Source organism: Pyxicephalus adspersus, chromosome 7 (genome assembly GCF_032062135.1).
Source record: "Pyxicephalus adspersus chromosome 7, UCB_Pads_2.0, whole genome shotgun sequence".
NCBI classification, from domain to species: Eukaryota; Metazoa; Chordata; class Amphibia; order Anura; family Pyxicephalidae; genus Pyxicephalus; species Pyxicephalus adspersus.
In genome coordinates this window covers 25278476-25300517 of record NC_092864.1, presented here as the reverse complement: position 1 = coordinate 25300517, position 22042 = coordinate 25278476, and the positions used below count along the sequence as shown (strand labels likewise).

Sequence of the window (22042 nt, the reverse complement as noted above, 5' to 3'; positions counted from 1 at the left end):
GCTCTTTACCCACCTGATACACAAATCCCCCCACAGCTCTTGTCCCACTTACCTACCTGATACACAAATCTCTCCACAGCTCTTGGCCCACTTACCTACCTGATACACAAATCCCCCCACAGCTCTTGTCCCACCTACCTGATACACAAACCCTTCCACAGCTCTTGTCCCACCTACCTCTGCTTTCTCTCTTGTAGACTCAACAGGAAGTGAGAGGATAGCTTTCAAAGTAAAGTATGTACCGGTATGTTTTTATTTATTCTAAGGTCAAAGTTGGGGGTAGCCATTTAACCTATCTGCATGTTTTTAGGATGTGGTAGGGAACCACCATTAGAGTATCCGGAGGGAACCCAGACAAACACGGGGAGAATCTGCAAACTCCATGCAGATAGTGTCCTGGCTGAGATTCAAACCTGAGACCCAGCACTGCAAAGGTCCAAGCACTTACCTGAGCCACTGTGCTGCCTGTGGGGAATGTGGTTATCTTTCACTTTGGAAAAAATATCTGAAGATCTTTTCCTTGCACATTATTGGATAATTGAAGTCAGCAGAACTTTATCTAATTCTCTAAACTAAGTGAAGCACAAATTGCAGCACAGATTCCTTAAGTAAATTCACCCGATTATGTTGCATTTGTCGACTTTCATGTTTTGGTGATCTGGGGCAATAAACCCCCGTCAGGAGTTCCACCCCAGTGTATCCATCCCCATCCCCCCCCCCATCTCCCACCACCACTTAGAATGAAGGGTCCAGAAGCTGTTAAAAGGAAATAAAGAGAAAATCACAACATTGTAAACATTTTATTCACCTGCCGTTACATTGCTCCAATCTGATGAGCTAAAGAATCCATTTCACATTCAAACTGACAGATCAGAGAATAAAAGTTGTCTCATCTGGTTTATGAGATATCAATAGCTGGCAGTATGGAGATATCAGTTTCCGAGGGATCATTCACACAGCACATTGTGCTAACACAACACACACCTGTGAATGGCACCCCAACAAACCCTGAGAAGGCTCCTGTGCTACAATACTGTGACCATCAGGGGGCAGCAAAGTGCAAGAATTCCATGCATTGGGTTACAGATCATTTATGGGTCTCAGGGGTGTTATGGGGTAGTTGGTGCTGCGTGAATGGGCCCTAAAGGTCTCAGCTAATAATTGCATATATATTTATAAATAAATATATATATATATATATATATATATATATATATATATATATTTATTTATTTATTTATTTTGCCCTGAGGTAAAATATTCCAAGGACACTTCTTATTATAACTAACATTATTACTAATAATCATTTGCATTGTATTATAGTGTAAATCCCATAGAGAAGGATGGATGGCTCGTCCCTGGCAGTGTATATGAATAAAGTTCTATTGGATCATCATTTCTCCTATATGGCACCATCCGGGATTGTCGCCCAATTCTTCCTCCTACTCAGTCAGAAGCAAATGAGCTCAGAGAGATCCAGTCTGAAGTGATGGGGAAAGAGTGCAGCAATCAGCCATAGAGATTACAGAGAACAGACAAATCGTTGTAAGATAATAAAATAAAGCTGAGTGGAAAGGAAAAGAAAGCACGGGGCAAATAAAAATGTATTGTATATGTCACATGTCATGCGAACATTTCCTCCATTCATATGATAGACATAAAACATCAAGTTGGAGCTCAAGTTGTCTTACCGCCCAACACATTTCGCCGATGGGGCTTCCTCAAAAATAATATTTTGATATGGTTCGCAGCGATGTAATGTCTTAGACTTTATATCAGATATAAATCTACTAGATTGTAAGCTCTTCGGGGCAGGGTCCTCTCCTCCTGTATCACTGTCTGTATTAGTCTGTCATTTGCAATCCCTATTTAATGTACATTGTCTCCTTGTATGTTGTGACAGCAGAGCCGGAGATTTGTGCCCCCCCCCCCAGCTACATGTAATAGATCATCAATGGAAGATGATGTGATATTCAGGGTAGGCCTGAATGTCATTAAATATCACAAACATTGTAGGCCGTTGGACATTATCCGTCACGCTGTCATACAGGTCGGTGGCGTTGCCGGTATTTTTGGCTGGAGGAGTTATCATTCCAAATTGTCCATTACAGAAGACACCGGTGAGAACACGGGCCAGGTACATGTGCTTCTGTCCATTGATGTCAGGTTTGGCGTATGAGCTGCTAGCAGAGTAATTTGCATTTACGGCAAAATAAGTTCCATTTCCGTAGGCTGCAGCTGTAAAAAAAAAAAAAAACTCATGCAAAAATAAACAACGGAAAAAAAACAGAGCAGCTGGAGGTGCGAATGAAAAAAAAAGATGACACTAACAGGGAATTAGACATTCCTTCAAGGGAATCTTCCAGGTCCATGTGTTTCAATGGCAGTAACTGATTATTAGCAGGGAATGTTTGAGGGAATGTCAGATTTACTGCTTAATAAATAGATACAACACACAGGATGCAACAAGGAAAAGTCACACTCTGATGTACACCATACCATATTAGAGTGTAATTATTAAAAATAATAAGGACAGAAAAGGGGACAAGGGAACGTCTCTTCTGCAATAAAACAAACTTATCTGCCTTTTTACCAGATACTGTATACAATGAGCTGCGCATGCTCAGTGTGCAATGATGATTACCCCAGGCTACCAGGAATGCATGTGCAGGAGTTTTGTCATTCCAGCCTGACCAATCAAAATGGCCAAAGACCTGGAACCCAAATGAGGACCAGGTGTGGATGGCCACAAAAGAGCGATAAAAATATATTATATATATTATTCTAGTTAATTTTTAACTCAGGATCATTAGATTATGAGCACCTTTGAGGAACAGCTAGTGACATGACTATAGACTTTGTATAGCGCTGTGTAATATGTTGGCACTATATAAATACTGTTAAATATTAATAATAATAAAGATGATATTGGCTACATCAGTCCTGATGGGACCCAGGCAGAACTCCAGTGGGCCATGGTCATGAGCTGGCACCCTGGGTGGATCTTCAAACAGAGAGAAGAACATTAAGGGGTTTTTAGAAAACATTTAGTGGTTTTTAGAACTTTACACTAGACTAATATATTATTTTATTATATATAATATTATTATATACAATATGTATATATTACACCTCGCTTCAATGGCTGGCTGCAAATTCCCTCTAGCTCAAAGGCTAAAGCCCTGAGAAAGAGGCCATCGGAACCTTCGAACCCCAATGGGATTTCGGTCCACTAATGAATACCGTCCGGGCTATATATAGAAGGGTCGGCTGTGAGTCCACCATGAAGTCAGCTACAGATTTCTGCCATTGGTCAATAAAAGAAAAGACAAATCTCCATGGAGTTCATCCGATAGATAAATGTATGGACCTCCTGCAGATGATCTAAAAGAGTCTCACATTACAGATTACATTGGAATTGTTTCTTGGAAATATCTCACCATTTCGCCCTGCGTAGCTCCGGTTGAATCCGTTATTATTAACGTGCTGGATGGAGCTCAAGTCGGTCCCATGGAATAGCTCTTTCTCATTGTTGGTGGAACCATTCTTGGAGTCAATGTGGTTCTTCTTTATTTGGTAGTTGAACCAGAGATCTCTGTTCTGTACACGGAGAATCTGGAAGAAGATAGAAAAGGTTTAGCTGTACTTAATGCACTGCCTTCCACCTATCATACAGCAGTGATAGGAAGAACAGAGAGACACATCGACTACCATTCGGATGGAATATCCTACTTGCCCATTGCCAACTCTCCTTCCTATGACACTTGGATTGCCAGCTTGGCACAGGAGAGGCAGAAAGATTTTAACTTATCAGCAGCTTTGTGACTCTAACTGATCATATCTGCTAAATGTTGCCCTGTCCCTTGGTGTGCAGAGTAAAGGCTGAAATCAAGAGGAAAATGAGGCTGGCAGCCTGAGAAGAGAATTATGTGCCCCAGAGGAGATCTGGCAGGAGGAAGCACAGCACAGGAGATACACAGCCTGGAGTTGAGGCAGAGATCAAGTCAGAGTGTGTTTTCGCTTGGTGTGATTTAGTGCTAGGGTGGGGGCAGGGATGGTGGACTGCAGGTTTATTATTATTTATTATTATTATACAGTATTTATATAGCGCCATCATATTACGCAGCGCTGTACAGAGTCCATAGTTGTGTCACTAACTGTCCCTCAAAGGAGCTCACAATCTAATGTCCCTACTATAGTCATATGTCATTAATGTAGTCTAGGTCAATTTAGGGGGAGCCAATGAACCTAACTGTATGTTTTTCTTTTTTTTTGGGATGTGGGAGGAAACCGGAGTACCCGGAGGTTTCAGCATTTCCAAAAGCTGATGCTGTGCTAAGCCCCCCTTTTTTAGTGAGGTATCCAAAGGGCAGGGGGCTAGCCAAAGTTTTACTGCATAGTCAATTCATTTTTATGCCCCTGTTAAGCTACGTACACACTTCCAATTATTATCGTTGGAAAACGAACGATCCTGCACGATATCTACGAACGATCGTATAGCACCGATCCTGCACATAGAGATAACGACACGATCGTTCGCAGATATTGTACACACAATAGATACGATCGTTTGAGCGATAGAGGAACTATGTGCACGACAGGAAAGTGAACGAACGTTCGTTCATTACGCATGCTCAGACCATGGACGATCAACGAACGATCGTACACACGAACGATGTTGAACGATCGTCGTCCAATCCGATCCGCCGGTCCGGTCGTTCGTTTCCAACGACTTTCCTCGTTCGTCGGCGTCGTTGGTTACTTTTTTTACGAACGATTTTTGCCCAATCGATCGTTCGTCGTTCGTTTTGAAAGATAAAAATTGGAAGTGTGTACGCACCTTTAGTCTTTAGCTTTTAATATCCTATATTTATTTGGCACATATTATGTTGCCGCTGTACGGTCCATAATGATGTCATTAGCTGTCCCTCAAAGGAGCCAACAATGTAATGTCCCTACCATAGTCATATGTCTTCAATACAGTCTAAGGGCAATTTTGGGGGGAAAGCAATTAACCTAACTGCATGCTTTTGGAATGTGGGAGGAAAGCAGAGTACCCAGCAACACAATGGTGTTTTCACCATCATTTCCACCCAGAATGATATCCCTGACATTTATTACAATGTATGGGAGATGATACCTTCAGGATTGTGAGTCTGCAGCTTTGCTGGAATTTGTTCTGTACAGTTGAATATTCGGGAGTCCCTCTGACCACTTCTACTTCCATCATCAGAGTTTTACCCATGTCCTTCCAGTGTGTTGGTAATCTAAGAGAATCACCATCTGAAAGATGAGATGAGTGGTTAGAGCCAAAATTAAACCTTGGTGCACAATGTCACCTATAAGTATTTACAAGGCTGATATTGATTGAGAATCCCTAATACACTCAGATCTGTAGATAAAGCAACAGCTTGTCCCCTATATTAACATCCCCGCCCTAGATCCTCAGGCTGCCCTATTCCCCCCACTTCCCTGGAATGGAGAGATAGGGAACCAGTCATGGAGCAGCAGATAATAAGACATTGGGCTGCCACCAGATTTATTGATTTAATTATGGCCTTAAAAAAAACTTTTCCTGACAATTTCAGATTGTTTTTTTTCTTTTGACACCACCATGGAAATCCTGATAATGTAAAATAAATAAACAATAGGTTAGGGTGGCCCAGTGTGAGCGGTGACTCCAATCTCTTCACTCCAAGGTACATGAAGTTCTATGGGGAATCATTATTTAGATAAAAAGGTGCTGAGACGAGGGTCTTTCACTGCCAGATGTTTTTTCTGGATGATTTTTTATCAATTAGCACAAAATTTCCACCAGGATCCCTTCTGATCCACCACCCAGCTCATGCTGTACAGCGCTATAAACTATGTCGGTGCTATTATATAAACATTAAAACAAAAAAGTCTCATTACCATGTTTCACAACACGTTGTATCTGAATTTGTTTTCCGTTTTGATCTGTGGCTATTTCTTTTCGAAAATTGATGGTATATTGCTGTGCTCGGACTTGGACTGTCATCTGAACCTTGCTGTCAATTTTTGCCTCTTCTAGTTTCAGGTTTGTCAACTTGTCAAAGGGAACCATATTCCCTCCATTAACATATCTCCATTCCACCAGATTCCCAGTCAGCTCAGCTGCCCTTTCCTGGCTCTTTTTGTCTTTGACTCGATTTATAATCATTTCAATCTCCCCAGATACAACCAGGACATCCCGGGTGAGGCCCATAACCCGCATGGAAGGGTCAGGGGGTTTGTAAATTACAGAGACCTGGTACTTTTTCTGGAGGTCGGAGATGTTCTGGACTTCGGCTTCTTCTAATTCTGAGATACATTCTTCTCTGATCACTTTCTCTGCCTGCTCATATTCTATCTTTTTCTGCAGCCAGGCCTTTGTCCTCTCCATATTCCCTTTATCCTCTGCACACAAACTGAATATCACCGGCTCAATGCCATCTACCAACTGGAAGGCGCTCAGCTTCTGGACCTGCTGGACCGGCTTTTCAAATTTCGGTGACATTAACCATTCTACAGAGAAAAGAAAGAAACAAGTCAGCAACTGCTGGAAAAAGGAAATCCTGAACACAAAGATCAGAAATGGTGTTTATGGGCAACATGAATTTCAGGAACTCCATGGATGTTCCGTTTACAGCCGACCTGATATTTATTAATTCACTGAATAAATAGGTTTACAGCACATTACAACGACAAGGTCTGATATCCTCACCAATAGGTTACCCATTCTGAGGAAGCAGCCTTTACTAAAATTATTGTAGACAAAAAGTGAATGCAAAGAGTCTACAGGATATCAGCACACTAAAATGGAGTAATTAATACAATCAAAGGATGTCAAGCAGTTTGGGTTAACTGGAGGATAGGACTGTCGTGTGCTGGCATTAACTAACTGACATTTCTATACCATCCAATACTGAAACTACAACCACTTCAGATTGTTTGATGTCACCTGATACAGATAAAATACTTCATCCAGGAATTGTTTGTTCCCCATTACCTGGCCAATCCGAATCAGCCATGTGGAGCTGACACTCACCTGTAATTCTAGTGATGATGGATTTGTCTTGGGGCAGGGCTGTCCCCTCTAGTCTCTTCATACTCATGTAGAAATCATTCAGCATGTGTTGCTGGAAAAGAACCACGGTCACTGTCTGAAGCACACCAGCTGATTTCGATTTGATGAAATCCACCAAACCATCGAGGATTGAGTTGGCCACAACAGAGGCAGCTAATCCCCCTGCTCCTGTATCAACAAAATAAAAATGTTTTCAGATCCATGTGGAGCTTCCATGCACATCTGAAAGCAGCCTAATGAATGAGCTGCCACTGCAAAGCAAGGTGATAAAAAAGCGCCCAAACTACAACCAAGCACTGTGCAGCACCACAATGCCACATTACAGGGCAGGTGTGTCACCTGTGAATCCGGTGAAAGCTGGTTCGGCTTTAACATTCAGAATATGAAGAATTTGTGTTTTCATAAAAAATGTTTTAGCAGCAGCTTTGCAGTAAAAATGTAAAAAGGGAGAAATTCATGCCAATATCAAAACTGCAGCAAAACTTTATTTGCTGCTTCCAGTGTGCCACGAAGACACCCACCTTCATAATTCTTTGTGGCTGTAATTGCATTCATTACAGGCAGAATCAGGGGGTAACTGGGTGCAGTAGAGGCACAATCAATTTTTTAAAATATTCTGAATTCCCCTTTTCATATTACTGAACACTCCTCCATATTTCTATTTCTGCTTCTTCATATGCATTGTAATTCACATTCAAGATGGACAGCTGTATTCTAGTGATCCCTCTCTAGCCGGTCCCTACTCTGCCTATTGTGCAAAATATCTGCAGGGAGCTTATGTGTTGGGGTCTGTCAGAGGTTTAGGGAGTAACATGTCTGGATGTTTCTAGATCATCAATTGTCTGCTCCCCTATGCAGCTATGTAGTTTTATTGGTGCCCAGGAGGAGAGCTCTTTGTGGGAGATAAATATTGGAAGATCTCAGGGAGTCAGCTATGGGTCAGCGAGCAGGGGAGTGCTGAGTGACTCAACTAGGCCATTGCTTATTCTGCAGTGGGGCTTGGGCCTGTTGGAGGTTGGAACAAGCTCTTGCCACCCTCTTGGAGAACAATGCACCCCACTCAATGTTAATAAAATCCTGCAGTGGTCCCCAAATATCTGAATTGTCAACAATGGGGCTATTCCAACCTGGAGGTGGGATGTGGATGGGCAGCTCTAGGCATTGAGATTAGATGGGATCCGGGGAGGTGGATTAGGGTGCAGCAGAGAAGAATGACCAGGGGGGATGTGTCCAGGATACTAACCCCCCCTCCTCTGGGTCATGGGTTCTGTAGAAATGCCACATCCTGCACCCCATCCTCCCCCTCTCTTGTTCTTTGATGTTCAGTACACCATTGGACTATATTTATGGCCTGGGTGTATTTATTTCCTCACCAGAAGAGAGAACCCACAGAACCCCAGCAGCCCTTACTGGTGGGATCTACATATCCCCCATATAGGTACTTATAGCAAACTTTAATTAATTGCAAACATTTACCTAAAATATTTAGGGGAGCAGAGGGGTATTTCTGAATCCTCAGTATTACCATGGGGTCACATCCTTTTAGCAGCTCATGTGTCATATACAATATTTGTACGATCCTTGGATTGGAGCAAAGATATCTCTCAATTTGTTTTGCACAATGATGGTCAGTGACCAGAGCTGATCTGTAGCTCTCCTGTGTCTGTCTTCCCCATATTTACAAGCTGTGGGCTTCAGGTGTTTACTGACAAATCATCTTCTTTGGCCATTATCATGTTAACACATCAGAGTATTTGCCAGTGAGGGGTCATGGTAATGCTGGTCAGGTTAAACCTGCACTGCAATAGATGCATACCAGACATCCTTATTTTTATGCAAATAATTGCTAGAAATATGTAGGGGGTAGAGGGGCGTGCTGTAATTTTGTATCTTCTGTGGTACCCAGGGTATGTGGTCACAGCCCATTACCTGTATGTATTCTATTAAGAATTAGGCAAAGAAAACTCTCAATTTCTAACACTTACTTTTCTTCTTGTACAAGAAAACAGAACTGTCTCTGATACATCTCCCATACCTGTTCCCACAGCAGGGAAGGCAATGGAAGAAGCTTGATTCTTTTCACACACCCGCAGGGCAACTTTGACAATTGTTTTGATAGATGCCGACTCTTTTGGTCCTGAAATATGGAGAATCCATTTACACTGGCTGAGGTTCCCAGAATCAGTGATGACATATCCTTTATTAGGTTGGGCACCTGTCAGAAAAATAAAAATAAAACGTTCATGGATGCCACTTGATGAATGCCCACCAACTGTGCCAACCCCAATGCTGGAAAGTCACTTCTCTCTGCATGTCTCCATCTGCTGCCTATTATTGGCATTGCCTATTATTGTAAACTTACAAAACATTTCTGAAAACAGCAATTTATTAAATATAATGATAACCCAGTGCAGAGCTTTACCCTGTGATGCAGCAGATAATTTAACAACCGGTCCAGCAGCTTCCAGAATCGCTTTGGAAACTCCTACAAGAAAAAATATAAAACACGGGAAAACTTTACAAAACTTAATTTACATAACACAGGGATAGATATATTTATTTAAACCATACAACTGTAATTGTCAAACTTGATTGGTCTTAACTGAAAGTCTTCTGATGAATGTGTCAGCACCTCAGACAAGGCTATACTGAGCATTATGTGTTGTATAATATATGTATCAATGGGTCAAATAATGCATTCTATTATCTGTTGTACCCACACTTTTTTTCATTTCTGCATGAATGCATCCTAATCCCCATTTTATTGAACAACACTGTGTAATATGTTGGCGCTATATAAATACTGTTTTTTTAATATTATTATTATTATTATTAATAAAAATAATAATAATAAGATTATTAATAATAATAATCTATAGTTAAATGTTAAGATTCTGGAGATTATTCACCTGTGAACAGAGTGAAGTTTTGGTTGGAAGAATTTACAATGATGTCAGAAGCCTCCTTGGTGATATCACCAGTCTTCACCTGATAAGTGACAGATCCGACCTTCATTTCATGAACCCCAAGTGATGGATTTGTCACCAAACCAAAGAACTCTGCAAGACAGAACACAATGCAATGGCAAAATTAAGAAATGGGGTGGAAGCAAGCAAAAGCAACCCACAATCAGCTGGCAGGATTTACAAAATGTTGGTCTGACAATTGCAGAAGTTTCGTCTTTTTCCTCTTCTTCCATCACACCTCCTGTGCTTCCCTGCCATTATTCATTCTCCTCTTTTAGTTCCACTTTTCTAACTTCTGTCATTATTATCGTCTCATCATTAAATTTTTTGTTCATCATCTTCTTTCCATCTGTCTCTGTCTCTTTATCAGATTCCTCCTCTGCCCTCTCCACTGATCCCTGTTATCTTCATCCTTCCTCTTCCCTACCCTCCATCATCATCACCCCTCCTCATGTCTCCATGCTGGCTCTCCCCTCTCCACATTATTATCCTTTGCATTCTGGATTGATTTATTATAATTTACACTTTATAACATTACACGTTAACAAAATGCACTGGCTACAAAACAACTCTTATTAGTGATAACAAACAAGCACACATTTCCTGGAATACATTATATGTCCAGAATAATGTTAACCCCATCATCCGAATGACTAAGGGAGAAGGGCCCTGCTAATCCTCCATCATACAAAGACATTGTAGAGAATTGTGCTCTTCCAGCCTTGTGGTCACAGTTTGGTGAAGACCCTTTTCTGTTCCCCCATGACTGTGCCCTGGGTACAAAGCCTCCTCTATAAAGACATGGGGTCACCAGTTTGGTGTGGAGGAACTCGAGTGTCCTGCACAGAGCCCTCGTTGAAAGTCACAGAGGCTGTTAAAAGGAGGCAGCTTCTACATTAATGGCCTAAGGGGGAGGGGATTCTATACTATTGGGCTATGAGGAAAATAATGAATGGCCTTGGTTTTGGAATGAGATGTCCAAGGAGCTCATATGGGTGTAATGGTCATGTGTCCACAGACATATGTATATATAATATCATCAATTAGAATCTGACTGTGTCTGCATTAATAAATATCTAATATCGATTTGGGGGATAACGTCTCTACAGCAAACATTTAGATGATGAAAACGTACGTGATCCAGTCCCTGCTGATTGCTTGTTGGTGGCCCCACTGGTGCCATGGTAAGTGCAGTTTGTAAGCTGACTTCTGAATGTCTGTAAATACAAAGCAAAGGAAAATGCTAATTATACAACAAGAGAAACATAAATGTCATACAACACATGTGGCTCTGAATGAATGTGTACTATCGAAGATGATATTCGGGGCAATAATAATATGTTTGAATAAAATAACGCCAATAAAGATTGACAACTCTATGAAAGTGGCCTGGAAGCTCAGACAATGCACAGAGAGATGGGGGTTGAGTGCTAGGTCATCATGTATTCATATGTCTCCTTGTGGTTGTACAATGCAGTACCAAGAACTCTGGATAAAATCTGGTGAACTCCACTCCCTTGGTGGTGATGGCCCATGTGTGGGTAATGGAAGTATACAGAGGGGCAATATGTAGACCACCTATCTGGGGAGCAATCTATGAAGTGACTTCTCCCCCCAGGAGCTGCTTCTGTATCACCCAATCAGTGACTATGAGCTGCCAGCTATCAGTGGGGTGGTCCAGGGCCCAGTAGGAACAAGAGAGAGGCTTTGTATCATCTAAAAGGAAATCTTCTCTTATAAGTAATCCACGTTTCTGCTTGTAACAATCAAATCTGTTACCACTGGAAACCACCAAGAGTACTGCACTGTCCGTGAATCCTGTCTAAGCACCTGTTCACCTGTCATCATTATTCATCTACTGATACACCTGAAAGGTTCTTCACCTCATCAGGTATCCAGACTGAACTCTTCCTGAAATCTCCTCAATGCCTTCATCACCCCCAGCCATAATACAGTTCTGTGGGGGTGAGAATCAGGAGATCTCCCAGGGACCATGCTGGAACTGGATCATTCCTCATTGAAAAGGGTTCTGTGGGTCCCTGGGGTTCCTGCAGGGGTTTCTGGGGCTTCCTCAGGAATAGGGCAGGGGCCCTTCTATTCTTACTACCTGCGTTTATTTTTCTGCATATTATTATTACATTTCATTTTAGGATTCTTCAGAAAACATGAAATGTTGTAAACCCACAGATCACTGTAACAACCTGAACGTACTCCAAGGAATCCCTTGTGGTGAAAGTTAGGGTTGGCTGCCCGACACTGACAGTATGACCATAAATCTGAGACGTTCAGTACCTTGATGGTGTCCTTGTCACTGGGGTGAAGGATGAAATGAACTTCTTTTAGATTCTGCACTTTGTTTGTTTCGCAAAACTGAAAAACCTCTTCGAACATCGCAAACGCCACAATATCTCTAGGGAAGCCGAGATTGCCGGTTCCAATGGCTGGAAATGATATTGATTTATGCTGGTTCTTCTCTGCCTGTGTCAAACATTCTTCAATAATTCCTCGAAGGGTCTAAAATAGAGAATCCAAGATTAGGTTTTAACTCTGGCCAAAATAAATGATGACACATAGAAAGTAGACATATGGAGAGTTTGTCGGAGTGGGGCAATCTCCATGACCCCATGCAAAATAAAGAGCTAAACGGTGGAGACTCCCTGACCCCCAACCCCATGCAAAATAAAGAAATGGACCCTGGAGACTCCCTAACTCCATGCAAAATAAAGAACTAAACGCTGGAGACTCCCAGACCCCAACTCTATGTACAATAAAGAGCTGAATGTTGGAGGCTCCCTGACCAAGTCTTAAAAAAATCCACATAATTTCCTGTTTTTCTCCCTGTGCTGCACTCTTATCCCTTACATTTCTCCCAGCTATGTCTGAAGACTACAGAACACCTCCCCCATCTAACAAAGAAAGAAATTACATTTTTTGTAGTCCTGTTCTAGGGTGACAACCCTGCTTTTAAATGAAAATCATCTCATGCAGCCAACACATCTAAGGACTGTTAAGCTTCAATATATGGCAACATAAAGATTTCCAGAAGTTCTCTCTCTTTGCAGTCCTCAGCTACACAATGAATTTCCCAGCACACACACTGCAGGCCACGAGGTACCGTTTCTGATGCTCCTTGTCCGTTGTCCCATTGAGGGGACACAACATCAAGAACCTCTTGACAGTTGAGATTGCAGCCACCGGTGCTAAACACAGATCCTGATATCGCTGAAATGCCTGAGCATTCATCACTCAGGAGCTGCTGAATATTAGATCCGGCCTGAGCCAGCAAGGCTTTGGCTATAGCACCCCTATTCAGATCCAGATCAGCTCCAACACTGTTCACAATTACATCGGTCTGTCATGGAGAGACGTGACAACATTACCAAGGACATTCAAAAAGTACAAATAGCAATCTTTGGAATTCTAATATATAGCAGACTACAGAAAGCAAAATATGCAGATGCTTTTAAAAAATTTGTGATACTGAATTCTGTGCTTCCACTATTATGTTCTCTAATTAGGGCATGGATGTATACATACACAATACTCCAGATTAAAGTATCTCTCTGATTATCCTATTCAAGTATTTATAACGGGTATCTGATGGGTTTTCTTGCTGTCTGTGTCTCTTCAATCCTTATGATCACAATTAGACAGAAAAACAATATTTTCCCCAATGGGGCTCACACTACATTAAAGTTTTGACAGGGGTTTTTACCTATCCCCTAAACATGAAAGCATTTATCTGAAGTCTTACTCTAGCTGGTGAATCTACTTACCGTACAATCCTCAATGTTCATCTCCAGTAGTTTGATGATCAGTCCTCCTTTGGTGTACACGGTTTTGCCTGGACTTTGGTTCAGTTGCTCTTGTGGGTTCTTTGCTGGTAGTTTGACCGGCTGGGATGCCAATAATGTAGTTGGAAAGATGCTCCTTTGGTTACCAAATTTGGCCTTTATAACCTTGGTGAAAGTGTTGACTGTTTCATCATTCACATCCACCAGATGGATTCTCTGTAAAGTGTTCTGTTTTCTGGGCTCCTCTACGAAATCCTGAATGGCTTCTACTATGTTTTCAACACATAATTTGAGTGGGAATCCGAACACCCCAGAACTGACTGCTGGAATTGCTATGGAGCTGTGACACTTCTCAGATGCTAGCTGCAAACTGGTGGTGATTGCCCTGCGTAGAAGTCGTTCACATCTTGACGGTGAATTTTCATCCCATCGAGGGCCCACTGTGTGTATAATCTGCTTGCACGGCAATTTCCCTGCGTCAGTGATGACCGAATTCCCAGTGGACAATTTACCTTCCTTCCTGATTATCTGATTGCACTCATCTTGTAGTTTATGTCCTGCTGCATCCAGAATAGCTTTAGCCAAACCCCCAATATGTTGCAGATCTTCATTGGCCGCATTTACAATGACATCCACACTTTGACGGCATAGATCACCCTTATAGACAGAGAGGGTCAGGCCACTTGGGGTAATAATCTGGAATTGGGGTTTAGCAGACACATTTCCTTGTAGCTCAACTTCCTCTAAATATATCACACAATCGAATTTCGTCTTTGCAGTTGTAATGAGAACTTCTTCATTGTCTCTACAGAATTTTTTGGCTCCAGGTTTGTCGATGCGCAGAGTATCACAATGAAGTGACAGCACAATGTCCTTAATGACCTTTTCGGCCTCTCGGACCTTCAACCGAGGACCTGACAGGCAAATATTGTTCTGATTCTTTGTTACATTTGCATTTTTCTTTACTTTGTTTAAAATTTCCTTCTTTTCCTCCCAAATGAACCTTATCATCGCTGCTGCTTGAACTGGAATTTCTATCTGTATGGTGGAATTCTTCTCCAGAAAGTCACTGATTTGTTGATAACATTTTTGTACTTCGGAAGCCAGGCCGGCGATGATCACATTGATTTCTGTACCGACCAGAGATTCCTGGATCAGAACTCTGCTCTTCTCTGTATTACATGACTGCAGCAGATATGAAGAAAGACTTCTCCACTCTACAGTATTAAGGAGACTTTTGTCTTCAACTAAAAGTTGTTTATGAAGCAGTTTTCCCTCTACTTGTTCTTCAGCATTAATCAGATCTTCCTTAGAGAAGGCCGTCAGTGTCACAGCGTCATCCTCAATTTCTAGCAGTGCGTTAATTTTGTTATTTATAAAGAGCAGACATGATAATTCCTCATTATCGGTGGATTTCAGGAAATGGACTAGGTGCGGATTCATCTGGATAGATTTAGATTTCATTTGTTGTTTGATGCTGAGTATCTCACATTTAGCAGTGAGAACTTCTTCCCTCATCCCACACAGTCGGATCTTCTTTGTTGGCACATCATAGTCAATCTTCAGTTCTGGAACTAGATCCAGAATCTTCCCCTGCAGGCCACTGTTACGTGTAATTTGATAGAAGGCTGGAGACATGGATAAAGTCTCAGTCTTGATTTTACTGTTTCTTTCCACCTGTTTGGTGGTTTCTTCCACCAGTTTTCTGAATATGGGATCAATCCTTGTAACATCCTTTACCAATCCTGCCAGGAATACTTTTTCTGAATCAAAGTCTGGTGTGATGAGTACTTCAGTATAAGTGGGGCTGTTAACATGTTTTGTTATAGCTTCCCACACTGACCAGTCCATAATATGTTCTGTTACTTTGAACTTTGATATAAAAAGGGAGAACTCATTATAAACGTCTTCATTCCATGTTGGTATAATCTTTACTGCTGACCTGAGCTGGTTGGATAAGGTGGAAGGGAAAACAAGCTGAAGGACCGGATTCTGGCAGTCCTGATCTGGCCATTTAATCTCACAATGTTTCTGCATCATCTTCACATTTATGTTGTTCTTTAATCCTTCTTTATTACAGATATATTGCAAAATGTATTGGCTGATATTAAATGTTATAGGCTTTGGTATTTCTATACAAGGTCCTTCCCTCCCATACAGCACTAGACCCAGTGATGGGTAGTAGGGGTACACAGATATATTCCTATTGGAAAACATGTGATCCTTCTTCAACACTCTTTTAACATCTGGAGAAGCAAACAAACAGATGGTTGATATTTCACATTACTTTCACATTAAGTTCTGCAAAGCAATTGTTCAATACAGTAAATTTTCAAGGGGTTGTAATATATATTTCATCACTCTATGTCCCATATATAAAATATAGCAGACATATAATTCTAGGAGATTGTCGGACTTTTCAGACACCTATTGTAACCCAACTAGAAACATATTAAACAGTGTTCTCCCTAGCCCTTTCTAGCCGGAGGCACCAACCGGCGCTTTTCAGTAACCACCAGGCCGTTTACAGGTGCATACTGATGAATTGGGTCATAATACAGGGACTGCCACCTACTTACAATTTCATCCCCTCCCCGGTTTAAAAAAGCATTTTAGGGTTCAACACTGAACTAAGATGTCTAATTATTATCGAGAAATCCCTGGGTCAAAAAAACTCACATCCATTTGACCATTTACCCAAGAAAAGTCACCTATAAAGAACCCACCTTATGAGGTTGAATTTTAAAATATTCTTTTGCTGCCCGGGTCCAGGGAATGGATGAGCGATGATGACACCAAGGGGAAACATTTTTAATTGTTGATACCATGATTGTGAGTAGTAATTATATTAGATATTTATTATTCTATTATAAAGATATTGATGAACTTATTTTGCTGTTACAGAAAAGCTATACTGTTCCCCCTTCAATAATATTCCTAATTAAGTCTGCAAAATGCATCAGTAAACAGGAACGGATTGTATTTAAGTGGCTGAAGGTGAAATTATGTCTACAGCGTTGTGTTGTTCTTTTCTATGTTTGGGTATTTTGGAATGTTTCTAATGAAAATGAATGCTCATTTAATATGTTTCTAGTGAGTTACAATAAGTGTGAAGTCCTGCAATCTCCTGGGTGAAATGAATGTCCTGCATGAATGTCCTTTGGTGAAGTGATTCACCAAAGAACATTCATTTTCAGAATTTAGAATACCCGGTGACACAATTGGGTAGTTTTATGGCTGTTTTGTGGCTTTGCAGTGGTGATGTCAGGTGTTTTGGTGTCACCCAGCCTCTCATAACCCAATTTATTACCATTGATGGTAATAAATTGGGTTATGAGACCATTACCATTAATGACCTCAAAGCACATCACATGTAATGAAAAGGACAAAAAGCTTCTCTGTTGGTCAAATATATAATAAACGTTCCCCTGGCAGAGAAGCTGGCATTGGCGCCACAGCAAAGTTGTCCAGAACCAGTGGTGGGGTCTGATTCACTCGCTTTTTTCTGAGTCCCTGCTTGCATAGATTATGAGCAATGAGGTGTCGGCCACAAATGGTCCCAATGTGCTGCCTGGGGCAATATTAGCCACTTTGGGCAACAAGAACCTCCAGCACCTTTAGGATGTGTATGCCCAGTGAACGTTGTGAACTCACCTGCTGCGTCATGAAACGTGATTAGTGCTGCCCTCTCCTCCTCTAACATCACAATTTCTTTGACTTTTCCTCCTCCATTTTTGGAGTTCTCAAAGAACATTGCCAGATGCATCTCAGACGCGTCCTCCGGTAGATTCTCCACCTGGACACTCATGCATTCCTCCAGAGGTCTCGCTGTCAGATTGTAGTGAATCACTCTGAGGCTGCTGGAGAAAGTTCTGATGAATCCCGGAATATCTGGAGGAAAATCACAGCAAAAATTCCCCAATTCCAGCAGAAAAAATACAAATGTGTGAAAGCAAGGGAAACGTTGTGCCGGCCTGCTGGGGAGCTTCAAACCTGGCAATTGATAATAGTGTAACAAAAAGTTGTGGTACCAGAGGAATGGTGGAATCCAGCTAATGTGGGATTTATATGTGTATATACTTGAATAATAACCTACTTTTACCTGAAACAGGAAAGCTACACTGACCCCAGAATAAACCTACAGCACAGAAATGGGCCAGTCAATGTCAATAAAATGAACATGAATAAATACACCCATTGTGTTTTACTTCTTAAATATTTATTTAAATGGGGTGAATGTGAAATCACATGGTTTCAGTTTATTTTTTTCCTCCTTTTTTACAATATTGTGTACTATTTGACTTGGTTATGATTGGTCACTTACTCTTAAATGAACATGTGAGCATTTCTGTTGGCCACCAGTAGATGATGCTGTGTCCTCATATAAAAGCTTAAACTCATACCTTATGTTTATATGAAGACACAGCGCCATCTACTGTATATACCAAAATTCTAATACTAAAGGCATTTTGAGGGCAAAACTGAGTTTATACTTGAGTACAAATAATAATTCATATTAAGATACGAGTGGTTGATTCTATGTTTTCTGTTTATAGTGTTTGGTACTTTGGGTTTTCTTAGTTTTTTCCTAAAAGACTTTATTGTATATTCTGCATATTTGACCTGAAAACCTGAAACATTTTCCTTAAATGCTCCCCAGCACTCTACAGATAAAGAATGGAGGGATTCCGTAGACCACAGATCTTGTATGGTGGGTCCCCATTTAGGGCAAACAAGGGCCATTGGTGGTGCATGATGGGAGTTGTAGGCCCATTCCAGGCCCTCTATCTACATGATGGGCCATTCAGTCACAATGATTGGACTCACCAATATCACAAGTGAAGGTGACAACAGCAGATTTGAGCTCCTGGATTCTCTCCATGTAGAAACCCTCGCCCTCGGCCTTTCCACTGATATTCTCCACCAGGAGGTTTAACGTCTCGGTTTTGTAGGTGTCCTGGATGTTCTTAATCAAAACTTGAGAGGACGGGGTGAGTGGGGTCACCTCATCACCTGGAATAGCGGGAAACATTCCAGGATGAATGGGATCTACAATAACGACATCCAAAGATCACATTGTTCATTGGCAGAGCTGCCCATTTGTCTCGGGGGGACATTAAAAGGGATGGGACCAGACACAGGAATACAGAACGTGGTTTTCTGTAGTGCACTGCAGGACAACTACAACACCTGGCAGGTTTTCATTTCTGCCCATGATGATGTTCTCTTTACTTCCTGTTCCGTAAAACTTTGTCTGGAGGACAGGAGTAGTGGGGAGGGGCTTCTAATACCCCCCCCCCCCCACTCCCAAAACCAGAAAACTTCTCCACATTTATTACTTAATGGAAGCCCCAGGGCTGTCAGTGGCAGAAAAGATGCCCCCCACTGCTGCCACCATCGTGGGCAAATATGTCCAATGATTGATCTCTCACCTGTGTCTTCAGCATGGTCGGCACCCTGAAAACAAAGGAAAGACAAAAATAAATTATTTCAATTCTTATTTTCCAATGACTAACCAATGAGCCACCCAAAGCCCAATCTGAGTGGGGGGGGGGGACGCCGATCTTTACTGAGTGGCCCTCGGACCCCGTGGGGTCAGTAGTGGCATTGTAGTGATATATTATAATGGGGGGTACCCAGTCCTTGTCTGTGGACCGTGATTTGTCCCCATTCTTGAGCCCAACTTCTACCGTCCACACAGGCTGGTCCAAGGGGTAGACAGGAGAGGCAGCTACCATGGGCAATTCAGCAGTAGCGGCAAGGGCAAAAAGGGCAACCTAGAATATTACAGTAGTTCAGGGTTCATGGAAGAGGTTGGGGGGCCTTTTGGCCCTGCACGCTTATGGACCTGAACCCCCCCCCACACACACACACCCAATTACACCTTGCCATATTTGTTCTGCCCCTCTGAACTTCTTTAGTGGGAGGTAAAAGGACGGGGGCTGCTGACTGAACAGGACATAGGCCAATCAGATCAATCGATCCCACTAAGAACAGGAAGTAGAAAGTCATGTGACACGTGTACAATCTCCTTTTATAAAACCCCCAAACCCTATTCTGTGACCCCAATATGGAGGCCGCCCTGGGTGCATTTACTTACAGAGGCCGGTTCTGCTGTATTTGCTGGGTCAGGGGCATTGGGCAGGGTGATCCTCAGGTGCAGCTCTTCCCTATTGGGCAGTTTCAGCACATGGCGACTTTTCTGCAGGACTCGATCCCGTACTGGAAGGACAAACATGATGAGGATTGGCTGCAGGAATGTCACATGACCATCCCACGGATCGGAATGACAGATGGGACCAGACATATATACATTCCCTACACCACTCCCAGATTCATTGTAGATTCACTGTAACATTCACTCCCGTAATATGAACTCCACTGACCCCCCCTACATAATATTGCTACCTTGGGCCTCTGCTTGTGTTGCTTTCCTGTCAGTCCAGGCTGCAATCCCCTCCCCCAGCCCAGGTAAGTGCACATTCAGCTGGGATCTCACGATTGTCACCAATTGTATTCTCACCATTCGGAAAGTCACAGGATAAGGGAACCCTTTACCTCTCCTGAACCTACCTGTTCCATGGCTGTCATGGTGATCTGATAAATCTGCAAACCCGGAGCTCTGGGATCACCGCGACTTCCCTGATTAGTCTCAGAGGGGAGCCGCAGACAGCCAGGTGACCGGCATTGTCAAGAGGGGGCTACCCACCTCTGCCCTTCTCCTCAGTACCTACCTTCTTCCTTCATGAAGTGTATAAGGATCCCCCAATCCTCAGTACCTACCTTCCATATCCTCATTGTATATAATAAAACCCCTCCCCCGTACTTACCTTCCTCCTCCTTGTAGTATATATTAACACCGTAGTATATAATACCACCCCTCCCCCAGTACTTACCTTCCTCCTCCTTGTAGTATATATTAACACCCCTCCCCCAGTACTTACCTTCCTCCTCCTGTAGTATATAATAACCCCCCCTCACAGTACTTACCTTCCTGCTCCCTGTAGTATATAATAATACCCCTCCCCCTCCTGGGATTGTAGTATATATTAACACCCCTCCCCCAGTACTTACCTTCCTCCTCCTGTAGTATATAATAACCCCCCCCCACAGTACTTACCTTCCTGCTCCCTGTAGTATATAATAATACCCCTCCCCCTCCTGGGATTGTAGTACATAATTACACCCCGGTACCTACCTTCCTGCTCCCTGTAGTGTATGAGGATGTACCCCCGGCTGCAGTCGGTGTCTCGGATCTCGCACTCCCCTCCGTTAGATTCGCTCCTCTTCTGGAAATACAGCAGAAGTTTATTTTTTAGCCTCCTGAGGGTGTCCGGGTCGCCCCCCCATTGCAGGGACACCGGGTAGGGGTAAATCTCCCCCATTCTGTGGGCAGTGAGCGGTAGGCGGGTGTCGGTTCGCTGGCTGCGAAGGAATTCTCCCGATTTACTTTCTGTTTCTATTTACTGATTTCTCTCCTCCTCTTCAGGGGAAATCCGGAGATCCGAACTGTAAATATCACCAAGGGTGACACCCAGATATAGCGCCCTATATACCCCTCTGCTATATGTATAGCGCCAACACACTCCAAAATGCCCCAATGTAATGTTATTGGGGGAGGGGAATTACCACACAAATTATTCGTGTTTTAGAAGAAACTTACACAAAGCGAGAACGTACAAACTCCATGCAGATATTGTCCTGGCACTGTGTATATATCACACACCTGTCCCCTGTACAATAAATATAACACACACCTGACCCCTGTACTATGTAAATATCACACACCTAACCCCTGTACTATGAATATATCACACACCTGTCCCCTGTACTATGTGTATAACACACACCTGTCCCCTGTACTATGTATATAACACACACCTGTCCCCTGTACTATGAATATATCACACACACCTAACCCCTGTACTATGAATATATCACACACACCTAACCCCTGTACTATGAATATATCACACACCTGTCCCCTGTACTATGTATATAACACACACCTGTCCCCTGTACTATGTATATAACACACACCTGTCCCCTGTACTATGTATATAACACACACCTGACCTCTGTACTATGTAAATATCACACACCTGTCCCCTATACTATGTATATAACACACACCTGACCCCTGTACTATGTAAATATCACACACCTAACCCCTGTACTATGAATATATCACACAC

At 42.3% G+C, this 22042-nt stretch overlaps 1 protein-coding gene across 1 annotated transcript; it reads right to left on the bottom strand.

Moving 5' to 3' along the window:
• Positions 1-1893: 1893 nt before the first annotated feature.
• Positions 1894-21166, bottom strand: LOC140335323 (protein mono-ADP-ribosyltransferase PARP14-like; the record flags this gene model as incomplete). The annotated part of the gene is given in 17 exon segments (XM_072417877.1): positions 1894-2238; positions 3441-3615; positions 5141-5283; positions 5914-6525; positions 7049-7255; positions 9123-9302; positions 9510-9572; positions 9997-10146; positions 11189-11270; positions 12346-12567; positions 13169-13405; positions 13830-16093; positions 17502-17738; positions 18675-18860; positions 19280-19304; positions 19948-20069; positions 21046-21166. Coding segments are annotated over 17 exon segments (5313 nt in total), but the record flags the coding sequence as incomplete, so codon positions are not given.
• Between the last annotated feature and the right edge of the window lie 876 nt (positions 21167-22042).